The sequence below is a fragment of the Saccopteryx bilineata genome, chromosome 1 (genome assembly GCF_036850765.1).
Source record: "Saccopteryx bilineata isolate mSacBil1 chromosome 1, mSacBil1_pri_phased_curated, whole genome shotgun sequence".
NCBI lineage: Eukaryota > Metazoa > Chordata > Mammalia > Chiroptera > Emballonuridae > Saccopteryx > Saccopteryx bilineata.
The window spans coordinates 106337612-106356298 of NC_089490.1; the positions used below are offsets into that span (position 1 = coordinate 106337612).

Sequence of the window (18687 nt, forward strand, 5' to 3'; positions counted from 1 at the left end):
ATGAAGTCTTCTATGATAAGAATCAGAGAAATTGATAAGACAGGGAAAAAAGATTAAAAAGCTGTCTTAAAGAATAGTAGGAATATATATTTTTTATTTTTCTTCTTTTTTTTTTTTTTTTTTGGTGACAGAGAGAGACAGTGTCTCAGTCCGACACTCTATCCACTGTGCCACTGCCTGGTCAGGCTTGTTTTTAACTTTATATCAATACATGCCTAGAAAGAAAAGAAATCAAGGCAAAAAACATTTTAATTACTTGCAATGGAAGCAAGATAATAAGGAGTTCATAAAATCAGTTCCTTTCCTTTCAAATGTAGTGAAAGAATAAAAAATAAAGGGAATTTCCTAACTAAAGATTATGATAATCACAGGTCATATTTTAGAATATTTCCTCTAGATTATGTGTAAGAATAAAACAAACATTTGTACTACACAGCTAATATAGATAGATACTCATTAGAACCACGGGTCAATATAATTTTTAAAGTCTTTTCCAATTCTTTGATTTTTCATTGTTAATTTTTCAAGTTACAGCTGTCATTTGTCATTTCTTGAATAGCAATGGAGTACTAGATGCAATATCGAAAGCCTGTCACAGTTGTCGTCATTTAGTCTCTAAAAGAGATAAGGTTTCTTGGTAGTTCAAGATAATAATATCAGGTGATTGATTATGGTAAGTCAGACACTCACACAGGAAGTGGGTAATTCCTGTAATATCTTGCTAGTAAAAAATATAAATAAAATATACTAAAAGCGCAGTATTGAAATTCTTAGTTGAGCAAGTTAGAAATTTCTGGGAAGTCATGAGTCATCAGTGAGGAATCTGTAATTTGAGGAACCAAAACTTTTTCTTCTTTGTTTTTTTAGAGGAACCAAAACTCTTGACTTTTGATAATGATGTTTGCTCTTGAGACGATCGATTTGATTACTGAAATAAAAAAAGCTTCATGAATGAAGGGACCTTGTCTTGCTGATGCCAGTATCCACAGTGCAAAAATCTATTCCTGGTATGTAGTAAGAGTCCAATAGGTTTTGTTAAGTAAATGAGTGGATAAATGAATAAACAGAATATTCATCAAGAACACTCACATTGTTGATATGAATGATTATGTCAAGAAGAGTATCATTTTTTTTTACCTTTAGTTAATGAATAGCCATAGTGTCAAAGGAAAAAACACCTCTGCAATACTCTTCATTATTAGGGTCCTGGTACAGTCTTCGTGCCATGGAGGGGGGCTTTCTAGGACTCTAGCCTCTTCAACTTGCTGTTGTTAACCTCTATAGAGTAATTCTGACTATAGGGTGATGATCCTTATTCTCACAAGCAGCCTGATAATTCTCCTTCTAGATATCTCTTACTGGACAATTTGAGGGGAAAGGAAAAAAAATATTTTGGTGGGAAGTGTAATCAAGGTCAGGTATCCTTCTGGATCAGACTCTGTAGAAAATTCCTGGTTAACATCTATACCCAGAACATCCCAATTCGAATGTCATATCGGAGGAAAATCAGCTAAGAAATATGAAGACAAATTTTGAAAGCAAACAATTTGAAGGGTTGCTATTTTTAAGATATGAAAACAACTCTTTGTTAGCAACGAAGAGAAAGGAACTAAATATATCTGTTTGGCCATGAAAACAAACAAACTGAAAAAGATGAAGAAAAATACAGTAGACAGGTAGGATAAAGTAATAACATCCAGAATAAAAGATTTAGATTTGATTTTCAAAGTCACAGTCAGAATCCCTAGTGGAGGGGTGTGAGTGAATAAGATGGTGGTTTTACCTGACAACATCCATTGACCTTGCTCCAGATTTAAAGAAGTCTGTTGAGTCTTCAATAATAGGGACGTTGCTTAAAATTCCAGCCCAGATGACCTACACAACAAGGGTAACTTTTACAAGGGATGTATCATGTAGAATGCTGGCAGGGACTGGCTAGCTCCTCAACAAACCTATTTCTTCTTCATATTGGATACATGGCCTGACTATATTTCTCAGCATCTCTTCAAGTTAGATGCAGCTGGCCCAGTGGTAGAGCATCAGCCTGGCATGTAGATGTCCTGGTTTGATTTCAGTCAAGGCATACAGGAGAAGCACCCATCTGCTTCTCTATCCCTCTCCATCTTACTACTTCTCTCTCTCTTTTCCTCCCGCAGCCATGGCTCGATTGGAGCGAGTTGGACCCAGGATCTGAGAATGGCTCCATGGGTTCTGCCTCAGGTGCTAAGAAATTGATTGCTGAGCAACAAAGCAATGCCCCAGATGGGCAGAGCATCACCCCCTAGTGGGCTAGCCGGGTGGATCCCGGTCGGGGCTCATGCAGGAGTCTGTCTCTCTGCCTCCCCTCCTCTCACTGAATAAAATAAAAAAAAAGAAAAGAAAAAGAAAACAAAAAGTTAGATGCAGCCATAAGACTATCATCTAGCCAATGAATAAGAGTGGAAGTGACCTGCACGCCAGTCTTGGCCCTTGAAAAACCTTTCTCACACAATTCTCTGTGCTCTTTTGCCTTTTTTTTTTGGTGGTCTGGAATGGAGATGATTCTTGGGTGACCTTGAAGATAGCAGAACCTGAGTCCTTGAACAATTTACACCCTAATCCTCATGTTCCAGCTTTACCCCTAATCCCTATGCCAATTTTCTTGGATTATTTATGTGAGTGAAAAATAAATCTGCATGTAAACTTTGGGGTTGATTTCTGATTGTAGCTAATACAAGAAAAAAAGGAAATGAAATTCCCCCTCCACTACTTTGAATATTGATGGTACCAGGTAGAGAAATGTTTCAGTGTTCCAGGGAAAGGGGAATAGTAAGGACATCACGTGCTCACCTTGATGGTCTCCGCCACCTTCACCTCATCGGCTGTAAGTTCCACCACTGATGTCTCACCTGCTGAAAAGTACTGAGAGGCAGGGATCATTTTTCCATCTTCAAACTGTAGATTTCTCACCATCAGCTATAAAACAGCAACAGTAAAATATGGAGAAGAATTGAGAATTCAGACAATTCAAAAGTGAGGTTGGTGGGGAAGGAGTCATGTATGGCTATAAGGGGCAGATTATTTGGCAACTGCAAAATATAGATGAAGAGCACTCACCATTATGTGTAAAAGGACTAAAATAGTATTTTAACAATGGCAGCAGAAAGGAAACAGTTAAGTCTGTTATCCATTTCAAAATGGATAATAAGCCCCTTAAAAATTGAGATTTGGCCTGACCTGTGGTGGCGCAGTGGATAAAGCGTCGACCTGGAAATGCTGAGGTCGCCAGTTCGAAACTCTGGGCTTGCCTGGTCAAGGCACATATGGCAGTTGATGCTTCCAGCTCCTCCCCCCTTCTCTCTCTCTGTCTCTCTCTCCTCTCTCTCCCTCTCTGTCTTTCTCTCCCTCTCTCTCTCCTCTCTAAAAAAAAAAAAAAAGAATAAATAAAATAAAATGTTTTAAAAAAATTGATATTTGACGTAGTTATTTGGACTAAAACCTACTATAACTACCACAACTGCCATGATCTGAACGCTTTAGCATGCACAGTGCTAAAGTTTGTATGTACTGAAGCATCTTATTTAGTCTCACAAGTCCTGATGGAGGAAGGTGCCAGTACTATTCTCAGTTTACTGATGGGGACAGGAAGTTAATGAAGTTAAGTAATGCTCAATGCCACATAGTTAGCAAGTAACAGTGCTGGGGTTACAACCCAGAAATAGTTGGACTCTGAAACCTACATTCTTCTTTGTTTTTTTTTTCAGAAACAGAGAGAGAGTCAGAGAGAGGGATTGACAGGGACAGACAGGAATGGAGAGATGAGAAGCATCAATCATTAGTTTTTCGGTGCACGTTGCAACATCTTAGTTGTTCATTGATTGCTTTCTCATATGTACCTTGAGCAGGCCTTCAGCAGACCGAGTAACCCTTTGCTCGAGCCAGCGACCTTGGGCTCAAACTGGTGAGCTTTTGCTCAAACCAGATGAGCCCACGCTCAAGCTGGCAACCTCGGGGTCTCAAATCTGGGTCTTCTGCATCCCAGTCCAATGCTCTATCCACAGCACCACCGCCTGGTCAGGCCTACAATCTTCTTTTTAAATTGAATTTATTAGGGTGACAATGGTTTGCAAAACCATACCTGTTTCAAGTGTACAACTCAATATAATACCATCTGCACACCACATTATGTACTCTCTGTCCCAAACAAAGTCTCTTTTGTCCCCATTTCCCCGCCTCTTTGTCCAACTCCACCTAGCCCCACCCCCTTTCCCTCTGGCTATCACCACACTATTGTCTCTATGTGTTGTGTGCATATATATATATATATATATATATATTTTTTTTTTTTTTTTTTTTACTATACCCTTCACCTTCTTTCATCCAGTCCCCTCATCCATCTCCCTTCTGACAGCTGTCAGTCTTCTCTATGTGTCCCTGCGTCAGTTTATTTTGTTCATTAGATCCCATCACAAATAAGTGAGATAATATGATACTTGTTTTTCTCTGACTGGAAGCCTACAATTTTAATAACTCATATATTCTGCAATCTAGCAGAGAGCAGCTGTAATGTGGCTAATTCTGGTTTACTTTCTTCATGAGGAAGCTGCCCAAGAGCTCAGTGAGGCCAGAGCCCACACTCCCAACACAGGGAGCAGGGGTGGGCGCCCGCCTGGTGAGGCAAAGGCAAGGAGCATCTGAGGAGGACCGCATTCTTCTCATTTGATTTTCCCTGATGCAGGCAGTGGGAAGCCAGACAGGTGAGATTACTTTCTGTTTTATAAATGAAGAAATGAGACTCAGAGGGGAGAAGCATCCTGCTCAAGACCTGTAAGTGGCAGAGCAGGGATTCACATCTCATTTCCTGACTAAATGCCAAGCTCTTTCTACTTCATGGCAGAGCAGACTGTGCAGGTCCTTGGGGCTCACCACAGGGAGCCTCGTTCCCATCCTGGCACACGGAGCCGGCTCATCCCCAGAGGAAAACTGGGGCACAGATGCCTTGAGCCTTTCCCATCCCACTACAAAGCCAGATTACCTTGTGAAAGGTATTCTCTCTATAGCTTAGATTCTAGAAGAAAACCCAAAAAATGTATTATATAGGTGACTCTATTAAACACTCACTGCTTTTCCGTCGTTACCAAAAAGAACAAGTCCATTTTTTGTAACAAGCCCAGGCTTCATGGCACCTTTAATTTCCAGTGGTTCTCCAGGCGGCACAGAGCTCTTCAGTAATGATGAGCCATAGAACGTGACCATCTGATAGAGATCAAAAGCCAGAGTGTCAAGTCACACCTCTGAGCAGGGGAGCATGCAAGCAAGCCTTTCTGCAGAAAAGCTGCAATTATCCTTTATGATAAAACTGGGACAGCCCAATGTGAGAGACTATCAAGCAGCTGTAGAAATGACACAAAGCAAGAGACAGTCGGCGACTATATAATTGAAGAGTTTCAAAAATGTGCCACATCCGACAACATGAGTATACATGTATCATTTACTCACACTGAAACAAAGGTGAATGAGAAAAGAAGCTGTCCCAGACTTTGCAAGCTGAAAGGGTTTTTGAAGGGAGTGGAGGTGTTGTGGGGGGAGGGGATCAGGGAGGGTTGATGCAGAGTAGAAAACAGAGAATTTTAACACAGTGTGATCATTGATGGGAAGTATGGGGTACTTTGTGGGTCAGTTCTTGGAAACACGACTGGATCTAGACTGTTAGCAAGACAACTCAACACTAAATGATTTGTAATTATACCTCTCTGATTATCGGCTATCTTTTATTGAGCACTATAGTGGTTAACATTTACTGACTACTTATGTCAGGGAGCAAGTACTTAAATGAATGAACATGCATTAACCCAGTTAATCTTGACATAACCCATACCCTATAAAGGAGGTACTATTGTTAGTTCCATTTTACAATAAGGAAATCAAGGCACCCAATGGTTAAGTAACCTGCCCCAAGTTACACAGCAAATAGTGACCAAGCCAGAATTTTTTTTTTAATATTTATTTATTTATTTGAGAAAGGCAGGGGCAGAGAGACAGGAACATTGAGCTGCTCCTGTATGTGCCCTGACCTGGAATCGAACCGGCAACCTCCGTGCTCCGGGATGACACTCCAACCAACTGAGCTATGTGGCCAGGGCACCAAGCCAGAATTTTAACTGTTCTGAAAAGGTTAAAATTCTGGCTTCAGATTCCGCACTCTGTTTTATTTTTGGCGGGGGGAGGGGGGCATTTTGTTTAATAAAGTCTCACAATGGTGGACAAGCACACAGGCAGGGGAAACAGCCTCTCAGGCAAACAAATAGCAAAATGGCCCCTCACAGTGGTGGGCAGGAAATCTGCACATCTGCAACCCCCTATCTCTCTTGAGCACAAGCACTCATAGCCTTATATAGGTTATGCACACATGGCACTGCTGTGGACACATGCACCAATCAGGCAAAGTGCTTGCAGCTGGTAATCCCGCTAACGCAGCGGCCCCACATTCTACCCCTTTAGGGTTGCTCGCCTCACAGGAGGTATATTACATACATTCCAAAAAATGACAATTACAAAGGTGTCCTTCACAATGTCTCCCTGAGCAGTCTGCTGGAGGCCCACCTCCAACTCCCCACCCCACGGTGCCAACAAGGCCCCCCATCATAGGTGGGGGCCTGTACAGTCCAGGGCCATCTCCACTGAAACCAAAAATGTCCTTGGTGTGTCTCTGCAACTGTGTGAGAGCAGCTTCCTGGTGCAGGAGGGCGTCCACCAGAGCTGCCCCCCACCATCAAGGGTCTCTCATACTGTCCAAAGGCGGCATGTCCATTCATCAAGGAAGCCGGTGCCTCCCTGATTGCAGTCCAACAGTCAGTCCACGATAGACAGCCCAGCTGTCTGTGCAAGTCACCAAGGTAAAGGTCCATTACAGGCAACTAGGTTCACATAGGGCTTCAGCCCCGCCCCCAACCATCCCTTCTGTCCTGGCCATCCTGAGGGCGCTGACCCAAGGAAGAGTATGTGGCCAGCCTCTCCACCTCTGCTCCAGAGAGCATGATGCCATCTAACCCTAAGCCCCACAATCACAGCAAGCCCACCAGGGGCTCAGTAGCTACTCTTTGCTGCTGGGTTTTTACCTTCCGGACAACCACTGGCCAAGCTCTGAGTGTGTGGACGGCAGCTTCAGCCCAAGACTCCTCATTCTCAGAAGAGGAACTGGAAACGCCTGCTTCCCCTGACTCAGAGCCGCTCTGGCACAGCTCCATCTTCAGCTCCTACGGCTGCCGGCTCTCAGCCTGAAGCTGAACACGCAGTTGTTCCTCCAACAACTGCTGCTGCCAACGTTCACCTCCAGGGCAAACAGCAACTCACAAACCCATTCAGCCTCCTTCTCCAGCACTCCCTCCAGTCAAGCTGTTGCTGCCGCTAGATTCCACACTCTTAACCACTGCACTAAACTTCCTTCCTTGGTCCTTCACTGATGCCTCATATTTTTATTGGCACCCCATATGCACTAAGAGCCCTGTTTAACGGCTGAGATTATCAAGACAAGAACTTGAAGCCCTTACTCCTAAAAGGTTTGTAGTCTAGTGGGGGAGGCAGGTAGATAAATAAGGGGACACAATACAGTTTATAACATGCTATGTCAGAGGTAGGCAGGGTGTTGTGGAACAGAGAGGATGGACAGTCAACTCAGCAGGCTGGACATGTGAGGTCAGGAAACTTCTCAGAAGAGGTGAAACCTGAGAACTCGAGTTGAGTTGAGATTCCCCAGGGATTAGAAGGCCCTTCCTGCTCCTGTCCCCGCCCACCTCCCCTGCCTCATCTCTCCCCGTGCCTCTCACATCTGCTCTTCACACTTGAGGCTCTGACTTCATTGTAAGTATTTGACCAGGTAATACACTATCCTGTTCTGGCCCTTCACCTCTTTTTCTCATTCTCCACTTGTGACCTTTTCTCAAAGTGCAATCAGATAAGGTCAACTTTTCCAGGAAGCCTTTCCTAACACACCTGAGTCTAGGTCTCAGGTATGTATAGCATTTGTCTTATGGCATTATGAGTATTTATTCACTTCTCTGCCTTTCCTTAAAAGTGGAAAAGTAAAGAAGGGGCTGTTTCCTTTCAGCAGGTCACCTATAACTAGAATCACAGAGGAAGCCTAGACTTGTGTGTAATACCTCTTACAATGGTAACATGAAAAAGATAATGGTTCCCCTACAGAACATACCTGTTCATTTATCTCTGTCCAAGCTCCAGGGACTTTATCATGACCTCTGATCCAGTTATGTAGAACTTCAGCAGACTGATTCCACGAAATCTAGGAAAGCACAGAGCACAGGCTGAACCTCCTAATGTCGACAGTGTGAAAGGCGATGGAAACATTTCTCTCCATCGGTAGTAGCAGTAGCAGTGGGTGGAGTTGCCCAGCTGCCTTTGAGCCAAAAAACGATACCACCTAAACATAAAGGGCCATGCATTTTGAAATGTGTTACTGAGCTGGTATAAATACCTCAGCATTTTCCTTTTTCTGGATACCTTCATACGTTGCCCCTTCTTCTGGCTGGGGAATCCGAGGAGCTTTTCCATCGGCGATGAGTTGAACAGCTTCCACCTAAAGCCAGAAACATTACCTGTGTTACAGCCCAATGGGCAACAAGGGCATGATCCACTTAACTGAAGTTTTTGCTCTACAGAATTACTACATGTAAATCTGTCCAGAGAGTCAGACTAGGACAATAAATACTATTTCTTCAGATCCAATTATGTGCCACGCAGTGTGGTAGCTACTTCTTGTGAAATACCCCTTGCAACATCACAGGAGTCCTTCAAGGGGGATATTATTATTCATGTTTCACAGATGAGGAAATTGAGGCCATGACTGAGCATCGCCAGTTCAGTAATCAAAGTTACATGTTCTGTAACAAATTATAACTATATAATCAAGCCTATGCTTTCACCTCTGGCCAAGTTCTCATTACAACTGAAAGGCCTGTTCCCTTCTGGCTGGTACACATCAAGAGTTAAAATGAAAGCAAGACGAATAAAGACTAGCGGGAGCTCCATGATTACACGTCAGCCCCCTCTCCTCACTCCCACCACACTGAGGTTTGCAGTTCTGATTCTCACTCAAGGCCAAGAGGACAACCAGATTGCAGGGGTGTGTGGGCACCTGTTCCAGAGAACAGGAACTCTAGTCTACATGTTACTTGCAAGCTTCAGTTCCTGTAACAACCGAAGAAGCAGACTCTAACCTTCAAATATTCCAGCTCTGGGAGATCTGCTGACCTTCCACCAGTTCTCTGAACAAACTGTGCTAGTTTGCACATAGGCCCCTCTGAACCCCCTTCTTTCAATTCCTTTGTTCCGTTTTTTGTTTTTTCCTCCTACTCTCTCCTTATAAAAATCCCTGCCTGCACCAAAGACCAAGATGGGTGTAGAGGACAGGAGTCCCCTCATCTTCTCAGGCTGTCGGCTCTTGAACAAACCTCTTCCCTTTTGCACCAGCACATGCCTTTCACGAGTCTGGCTTCTGTGTCACGGCAGGCAGCTAAACCTATGCTCAGTAACGGTTTGACTGCTAATTCATCCATTTGATCATTGCTCTCAGAAGATCAAATCAGCTCATAAACTAGAAATGTTAAAGTTCATATTTCCACCCTAAAATATACTATCCTATTAGTCGATATAAAAATCTAATTTTTTTTTTCAGATTTTTTTTTTTGTGTGTGTGTGACAAAGATAGAGAGAGAGAGAGACAGATAGGGACAGACAGGAATGGAGAGAGATGAGGAGCATCAATTCTTTTTTACAGCACCTTAGTCGTTCATTGACTGCTTTCTCATATGCACCTTGACTAGAGGGCTCCAGCAGAGCGAGTGACCCCTTGCTCAAGCCAGCAACCTTGGGCTCAAACCAGCAATCTTTGAGCTCAAGCCAGGCAGCGTGCGCTAAAGCTGGTGAGCCTGCACTCAAGCTGGATGAGCCCATGCTTAAGCTGGCAACCTTGGGGTTTCGAACCTGGGTCCTCTGCATCCCAGTCCGATGCTCTATCTGCTGTGCCACTGCCTGGTCAAGCTCAGATTTATATTTTTAGTAAAAAAAAAATATTTTTTTTTTTTACAGAGACAGAGAGTGAGTCAGAGAGAGGGATAGTCAGGGACAGACAGACAGGAACGAAGAGAGATGTGAAGCATCAATCATCAGTTTTTCATTGCACGTTGCAACACCTTAGTTGTTCATTGATTGCCCTCCCACATGTGCCTTGACCGCAGGCCTTCAGCAGACCGAGTAGCCCCTTGATGGGGCCAGCAACCTTGGGTTCAAGCTGGTGGGCCCTTCCTCAAACCAGACGAGCCCACGCTCAAGCTGGCGACCTCGTGGTCTCGAACCTGGGTCCTCTGCATCCCAGTCCGACGCTCCATCCACTGCGCTACCGCCTGGTCAGGCTAGCATATTTTTAATAAAAGAAAAATATCTTCAAAACTTTAAAGGTTTACTAAATTCTCCTTATTTAGAGACAGAGGAAGGAGAGAAAGAGAGTGAAAGAGAGAGAGAGAGAAACACTGATTTGTTGTTCCACTTATTTATGCATTTCTTGACTGACTCTTGTATGTGCCCTGACCAGGGATCGAACCTGCAACTTTGGCATGTTAGGAAGATATTCTAAGCAACTGAGCTATCAGACCAGGGCTACTAAATTCTTCTTGATGGCATAAATATACTGACCATGGCCTTGATTCCTTCAGGAAAAAGAAATCGATTATAAAGTGTGTCCACTGTATCATTGGGTTCAACATCACATGACCTCTGAAGAAGGATGGGTCCTGTGTCTAAACCATCATCAGCCCAGAATACAGAAAATCCAGCTTTCTTGTCTCCCATAATTAGAGTCCTGTGGGAAAGAAAACGCATTTCAGCTTAGAATATTGGTTAACTATAAACCATAAAATGATGAATTAGTGAGTAAAGTACAAGGTAGTTACAATGAAGAATTGGTGATGAAGGAAGCTACTGTGAGAATTAGTAGCAGAGCCGGAGGATGTCAGCACTGTCCCCTCTTCCCTCAGGAAGCTTAAAGTCGAATGGGGGAAGACAGACAATGAAGAAGATAATTTGAGGTAATTCAGCATTTCTTGAAATGTACTTAAGATGTTCTATAAAAAAAAATTTTCTGTGGTCAAATACATTTGGGAACACTGTGTACTCAGATTTTTCCTTGAGACTATGATGCTAACATTAAAGCATACATTATAAGCCCTAATAAGTCCTGTGATAAAGAAAAGGTTGTCTGACCACAGAATCCTTGTTTGCTTAATACCTAATTATAGTCAATTCTTGTAACCTAGTTACAGGCTCTGCTCGGGAAAGGCTGTTTCATCTTATGCAGTACCTCTAACTCTCAGGTGAGTTCATGCAATAGTAGCAATTATGCAGGACCTCAAAATTGTTCAAGCATACCTAGTTCCTTGATCAGCAGGTAAAAAACAGAAAGATTATGGGCAATAGAAATAGGCCCATTTTTCTCTGTTATAAAAAAGATTCTCACCAGTTGATAGCAGACGCCCCTCTGTGCCTGGGAAGGATGGACGGGTGGTAAACGATGGAACCGTGCTTTGGGCTCTCAGTGATATCCATGGGGATGAACTGTGTGCAGAAAGGAAGCACGTTGAGCTCGGCACCCACGGATCTGTAGGCCTCTGCCACCTCCTTTATGGTCTTGCCCTTGGCTCTCCATCTAGGGAACTTGAACACCGGGGTCCCATCTTTCTGTGCAGCCAAAGCTGAGCATAAAAGAGAAGATTGTTATCATTAAAAATCATTTTAGCCATGAATTTTTATTTCTGTGGTTTGCACTTTATAATTTTATAGCTTTCTGAAACATTTACAAATAAAATATAGTGAAGAACAATTTAGATTCTGACCAGGATTTGACTTGCTACAATTTTACCTGGAACCATTCATTTTTCTAATGTGATTTTTATCAAAAATTTGAGGTATAATGTTTGAATTCAAATGTTTGTGGCCAGATAACATTTTCAGATTTTAACTTAAGCTTTTTCTTTTATGGATCAGAATTTGAACCTCTATTACTGATCCAGACATTTAAAGCACATTTGCCTGCTTTCTAATTAAAAAAATAATCCAATGATTTTTAAAAGAATTTATCTTATTTTATTTATTCATTTTAAAGATGGAGGAGAGAGGAAGGGGAGAGAAAGAGAGAGGGCAAGAGATTGATTTATTGTTCCACTTATTTATACATTTATTCATTGGTTGATTCTTGTTTGTGCCTGGACCGGGAATCAAACCCACAACCTTGGCGTATTGGGATGATACTCTAACCAACTGAACTACCACTACCTAGTTAGGGCACTTGTTTTCTAGATTTGGAGCCAGCTGCCAATACATCACAAACCAAATTAGACACACTCAGCTTCTGGCACAGTTGGAAAACCTCAAGTTTCTTCCCATTCCCGATTCTTCTTTTTTTGTGTGACAGAGACAGAGAAAGGGATAGATAGGGACAGACAGGTAGGAAGGGAGAGAGATGAGAAGCATCAATTCTTTGTTGCAGGATCTTAGTTGTTCATTGATTGCTTTCTCATATGTGCCTTAACCGAGGGACCCCTTGCTCAAGCCAGCGACCTTGGGTTCAAGCTGGTGAGCCTTACTTAAACCAGATGAGCCCACGCTCAAGCTGGTGACCTCAGGGTCTTGAACCTGGGTCCTCCACATCCCAGTCCGATGCTCTACCCACTGTGCCACTACCTTGTCAGGCCCATTCCTGATTCTTGTGGTGAGTCCCTTTCATCACAGGGCAAACTGTAAACCAGGACTTATTCTCCCTGCCAAACAGGTGGACCCCAAAAGACAAAGGGAAAAGGGAGCTGAGCTGAGCCTGTCTAGTTCCTTCTCCCAATTTCACAAAGTAGACAAGTTAGTGGAGGAGAGAGGCCAAGACTGAAGAACACAGGCTCCCTGTAAGAGTTTGGCCACACTGAAGCAGAGCTGAGCTCTTGTTTGAGAAAAAGGTTCCTTCCAAAAGGAATGACTCCATCCTACCTCTGGACCAGAATTTGATCCATGCCTACCTGACATGGAATGGTGTTCCAAAGTGCAAAGAGCACAAGTGCATTTTTCCATAATAAAATATCATTTTTACTAACTACACGCCCTAAAATTTATATAAAGTATATCTATTTTCCATCAGCAACATAAAGTAACTACATTTTAGGCTTTTAATCTATACATTTCTGTTCTCTTTCCTTTCCTTCCCTTCATCTAATCATCAATGTTCATTGACTCCAGATGAGATGCTACACTGCAAAGCCTCAGTTCTGAAAACCAGTAAGTCTTGAAGGACTCTGGCCATCAAGGTGATGCCTTCTTCAATCCATGTGGAAGAATTCCAGAGACCAGTGTAATGATGTTCACAAAACGTTAAAAAACTGTAAACAACTCAAATGTCAAATGACAGGAAAATGGATAAACGGTGGTTAAAAAAATGTGAAGTTGGGAGAAAATTGTGAAAGGTTAGACTGGGAAAGAAAACTGACTGGAAGAGACTTAGAAGTCTTCGTTTTAGAAATCTCCTCCCCTGGGTCAGGCTGGGGCATTCAGGAGTTGTTCTCTCAAAATGATTTTGTGCTGTTCTAGTTGACTATTCTGAAAACAAGAATAGTTAGCTGTTGTCATAGAGTGCTTTTTATCACCAAGCGCAGTGCTGAACACAATACACATTATCTCATTTATTCCATGTGAGACGGGTACCAATGAAGCTTAGTGAGTTTAAGTGACTTGCCAAGATCACACAGCTGGTAAGTGGCAGAGTCAGAGCTAATGTCATTATGACAGAACATACACTGTTTACCATATGCTGTATCTCCTCTCAGATTACTCTATAAGGCAGGTTGATATATTTTTTTTTCTAAGTTATGCCAGGAGTCCAAATGGCCATGACCAATGAAAGGGGGGTCCTCACCCTGGGACAGGTACTAGGGAAAAGTTCATTTCCTAGGCCACACTCTGAAAGTTCTAAGAGTCACATGATTGCAATTCTTCTTAAGTTCATGTCCATAGGAGAGATTGCTAGTTGGTTCTACTCATCCTTTATCAGTGGATTCCTATAATTCAGCTTGGACACAAAGCCAAGCAGAGTAAACTATATAGTTATCAGGCTGTCCTGCAAATATTGAATAGATGTGACCTGTAAGTAAATTCTAGCCAACAGGATACAAGAAGGAATGTACACCTTCTTGCCCTTAATGGAAGACCTGCTCTCTACTTCTCTTTGTCCTCATGCTTGCTGGGGTGCAGGCCTGATAGACAGGGCTGAAGAAGCTACCCGGACCCCAATATGGAAGCCCAGTGTTGATAATGGCAAAACAACAAATAGAAAGAGTCTGCATTGTGATAAATGCAGAACTATCACAACAGCTCTGGTGGCCAACCCAGACCTGAGAAACAGACTTTTGTCTTAATTTAAGCTTATATTATTTGAAGTCCCCCGATATAACAGACAATCTGATATTCTAAATATAAGTCTTCCCCCAAATCTCCACACAGAACTAGTGAAAATAGGTAACGATGAGACAGGTAGTCGTGGCAACAGGAAGCATTCAGAAATAAGCTATGGAAGCCAGGTATAAAACTTCATGAGGCAGGTTTCCTCTGAATTCCCCAGGTTGAGGCAACCTTTCTCTGAAACAAGGATCATTTCTAAATCAAAGGATTAAGTTCATGTGCATATGGGCTCTTGGCTCAACATTTTTCTTTTTAGCTTGACTCCTGGAAAATAATTTAAAAGATAATATTTTAAAAAGCAGTCACAAGAATTAAGATAAGACCCAGAGCTGCTTATTCCAAGAAAAAAAAGTAAAATGTTAGGGTTATTGTTATATTGTTTTCCAACCAATGTGTTGCATCATATCAGTGATACATGAAGATCCAAGCCATAAGCCAAGATTTACGAGTCCTATTCCCAACCTTTATTATTTGTAGACTGTTTCTATCTCTGTGTCTTGCACCCTTTCTTGACATAACTGTAGCATGCAAGTCACAATCATACCGCAGGTTTGCTCTGAGGATACTATCTTCTTTACCTACCTATATCACCAAGCAGCCCTGGCTATAAGAATGAGATACACACATTCTTTATGACCCCAACATCAATATCTATGATTGGGTATGGTCTTCCCTTTATTTCTTTTTTTTTTTAATTAAAAAAATTTTTTTAAGAGTTTATTTGTTCATTTTAGAGAGGAGAGAGGGAGAGAGGGAGAGGGAGAGAGAGAGAGAGAAAGGGAGAGAGAGAGAGAGAGAGAGAATGGGGGAGGAGCAGGAAGCATCAACTCCCACATGTGCCTTGACCGGGTAAGCCCAGGGTTTCCAACCAGCGACCTCAGCATTCCAGGTCGATACTTTATCCACTGTGCCACTGCAGGTCAGGCAATTCCCTTTATTTCTATCGGCACCTCTGCATCAGATGTTATTCTTTGGAAAGTCATAAGTCTAACACAGAAAAAGCACATGCCTGGAAATTGCTCCAATGGACCTGATGATTACCATGGAGCTAAGTGGAGAAACTCTTACTTCAACAGGGGCCTGCTTCTCTGTCATGGGGCCCACAGAGAAGGGAGAATTTTTTACTCTGTATCCACCATGCCCATAGACTTGGCCTGACAAGGCTTGCTATAGGTCTGGTGGATGCAGCAGAGCCCAGAAGAGAGGCATGCAATCTGGGTCTTGAATAGTTGAAAGGCCAGTTTAGAGTCCTTGATCCAGTTGTTCCAAGATACTCGCCCAGTGGGTCAGCTTTTCCATCCTTGTCTGGAACTGTGAACACCCCCACGACTCGATGGCCCTCTTTGCAGAGGTGGCTGTAGACTTCTTGTCCAAAGAGGCTCTGACCAATAAGGGCCAATTTTAGCTTGTTTTTGAAATAAACCTGTGAAACAAGTCAAAATGACAGATGTTAGCATGGGCAGAAGACATATAGATAATCAACATTCTTTTGTCAATCATTCAAGATGACTTGAGAAGACAAAAGGCTCAAAGATCTACAAAATTAATTTTTTACTGACATACACTGAACCCAGACTACATTATATGTAGATAGTAGAGAAAATTTTACTTCTAAATAGTCTTCATTTTTTTCTTTGTTCTAATTCCCTTGATTATTTGTTATAAACACAGGGATTGCAAATATTTTTACAAGCCACTTCAACTTCTTGGTGCAATAAGGCAAGATATCAACAAATAAGTGTAAGTTTCATAGGTAAAAGCAGTTTAACTCAGAGCAAGATCCACTTCAATATGACAATGCTTTTATGCCTCTGCCATATAGAAATAAAAACTGTACTCATCTCTTACTCCAAAAGAGGTCAAGAGCTAACATGTAGTATAACATAGGGGTCCAAAGCAGACTCTAGAGCTAAACTATCTGAGGTCAAAGCCTAGTGCCACCCACTCACTAGTTGTGTGGCCTTAAGCAAGTAACTAACTTCTGTTTGACTTTTTTTCCTCATCTGTAAAATGGGAATAATAATATCACCAACCTCATACAATTTTGAAGATCACTTAATACGGAATAGGCTTAGAGCAGTGTCTTACACCATACTATTTAAATGAAAGCTTTAATAATGTTTTAAAGATTTTCCTATATACTAAACACTGTTTTTCTTCACAAAGCCCAGAATCCCCAAATCCTTGGTAAAGTGGATCTAACTCATTGACCTCAAAACCTGGATTGATCTAATGGAACATTCTTCATAGTCATTATAGGTTTCTTGTAAGTTTGCATAAACTCATTTGGCTTTAAACTTGACATATGCTCTTTGTAGTCTTTATAATATTTATAAAGATTACAAGGATATTGATTTGTTTTACTGCAAACTAATTAATGTATTTGTTACAGATACTGTCTCAGGCTCTGCTGGGAATTGTATATAGTGAACTATCTATATACCATATTAACTAAATGTGAATAATTCTGAACCCCCAAACATATTTGGCCCCACACTTTTCCAATAAGGAGTTGAGGGTTGTACATCATTTCACTTAATTTAATGCACACCACTACTTGTTATTAGACCCCATTTTGTATCATTTTATTAATGAAGAAATCAAGGCTTAGAAATGTCATGTATATCCCCAAGGTCATACTGGCAGAAAGGAGGACAGCTTGGACATGAATCAGGTCTGTCTGACTCCAAAGCTCACGTATGTACTTAAATGTAAAATAATTAAAATAAGCTACCACCACCTATCTCTTCGATCTTCTTTTTAGAAGATTAACACTGATGCACAGAAATACAGTGATATTAAGAAGTATAAACACCATAGAGATAAGAGTAGTACTAAAGGGGTTAAAGTTTTTAAAAGTTGCCTTTAAGCAATTATGCTTTCTATAAATTGTTCCCAAATGGGGCTCTTTCACAGAGCTTAAGGGCGATGAAAAACAGAGGTGGATTTAACGGTGGGCTCACTGGGCACATGCCCTGGGCCCTGACTTCTGAAGGGCCTGCAAAACCCCAACTTTATACTTTTTTCTAATGACACCAAGTTTGGTTTCATACGTGCAATTTTAACATTAATATAGTACATAATATTTTTCATTTATTTAAAAATATGGTTAACATGTATTTTTATTTTCCCTATCTCTCTCTCTCTCTTTTTTTTTTTTCTGAAGCTGGAAACGGGGAGAGACAGTCAGACAGACTCCTGCATGTGCCCGACCAGGATCCACCCGGCACGCCCACCAGGGGGCGACGCTCTGCCCACCAGGGGGCGATGCTCTGCCCTTCCGGGGCATCGCTCTGTTGCGACCAGAGCCACTCTAGTGCCTGGGGCAGAGGCCAAGGAGCCATCCCCAGCGCCCGGGCCATCTTTGCTCCAATGGAGCCTTGGCTGCGGGAGGGGAAGAGAGAGTCAGAGAGGAAGGAGAGGGGGAGGGGTGGAGAAGCAGATGGGTGCTTCTCCTGTGTGCCCTGGCCGGGAATCGAACCCGGGACTTCTGCACACCAGGCCGACGCTCTACCACTGAGCCAACCGGCCAAGGCTCTCTCTTTTTTTTTTAAGGGGCCCAATATTTTCTTCTGCTCCCGGGGCCTCAACCAACCCTAATCCACCTCTGGTGAAAAGCCATCAGGTGAGCAGGCTGGAAGCAGGACTGTGAGTGTAGAGAAGGGAATCAGAGGGTCATGACTGCCCAGGTGCTTCTCCTTTTAGCAACAGACCAACCCCAGCTCCCAGAACTCTTTCCACATTTTACTCCTCCATGTTAGAACGTGGTTCCACAGGGTTCAGGTTTAGATTGTTGTCCCCTCAACAATTGGGATTCTAAATTACTAAAGCCTGTGAACAAGTGGGATTCGAAATTACTAAAGCCTGTGAACATCTGATTATGAGGACTTAATATTTTCTTATTTCCCACTTTATTAAGGGCAGGACGGTATCCCTTTTTAGTCATGAATTTAAAAGCATACAGGGCCCTAGCCAGAAAGCTCAGTTGGTTGGAGTACTGTCCTGTTATGCCAAGGTGGCAAGTTCCATCCCTGGTCAGGGCACACACGGGAATCCACCAAGGAATGCATGAGTGGAATAACAAGTTGATGTTTCTTTCTTTCTCTGTCTCCCTTGCTGTCCCTCTAAAGTCAATAATAATAATTTTTAAAAAGCATATGGGCTCACACCTTCTTTGTAATTGAGCTGACAATTAAATAACTA

At 42.3% G+C, this 18687-nt stretch overlaps 1 protein-coding gene across 1 annotated transcript in view; it reads right to left on the minus strand.

Moving 5' to 3' along the window:
- ALDH1L2 (aldehyde dehydrogenase 1 family member L2) overlaps positions 1 to 18687 on the minus strand; it is a 76875-nt gene that overhangs the window by 45077 nt on the left and 13111 nt on the right. The window contains exons 2-9 of the mRNA XM_066263406.1: positions 15763 to 15907; positions 11507 to 11741; positions 10687 to 10852; positions 8471 to 8572; positions 8189 to 8278; positions 5101 to 5235; positions 2830 to 2955; positions 1784 to 1875 (exon numbers count right to left, since the gene is read on the minus strand). Of these exons, the coding sequence (XP_066119503.1) occupies positions 1784 to 1875; positions 2830 to 2955; positions 5101 to 5235; positions 8189 to 8278; positions 8471 to 8572; positions 10687 to 10852; positions 11507 to 11741; positions 15763 to 15907 (1091 nt within the window). The remainder of the gene's footprint in view (positions 1 to 1783; positions 1876 to 2829; positions 2956 to 5100; positions 5236 to 8188; positions 8279 to 8470; positions 8573 to 10686; positions 10853 to 11506; positions 11742 to 15762; positions 15908 to 18687) is intronic.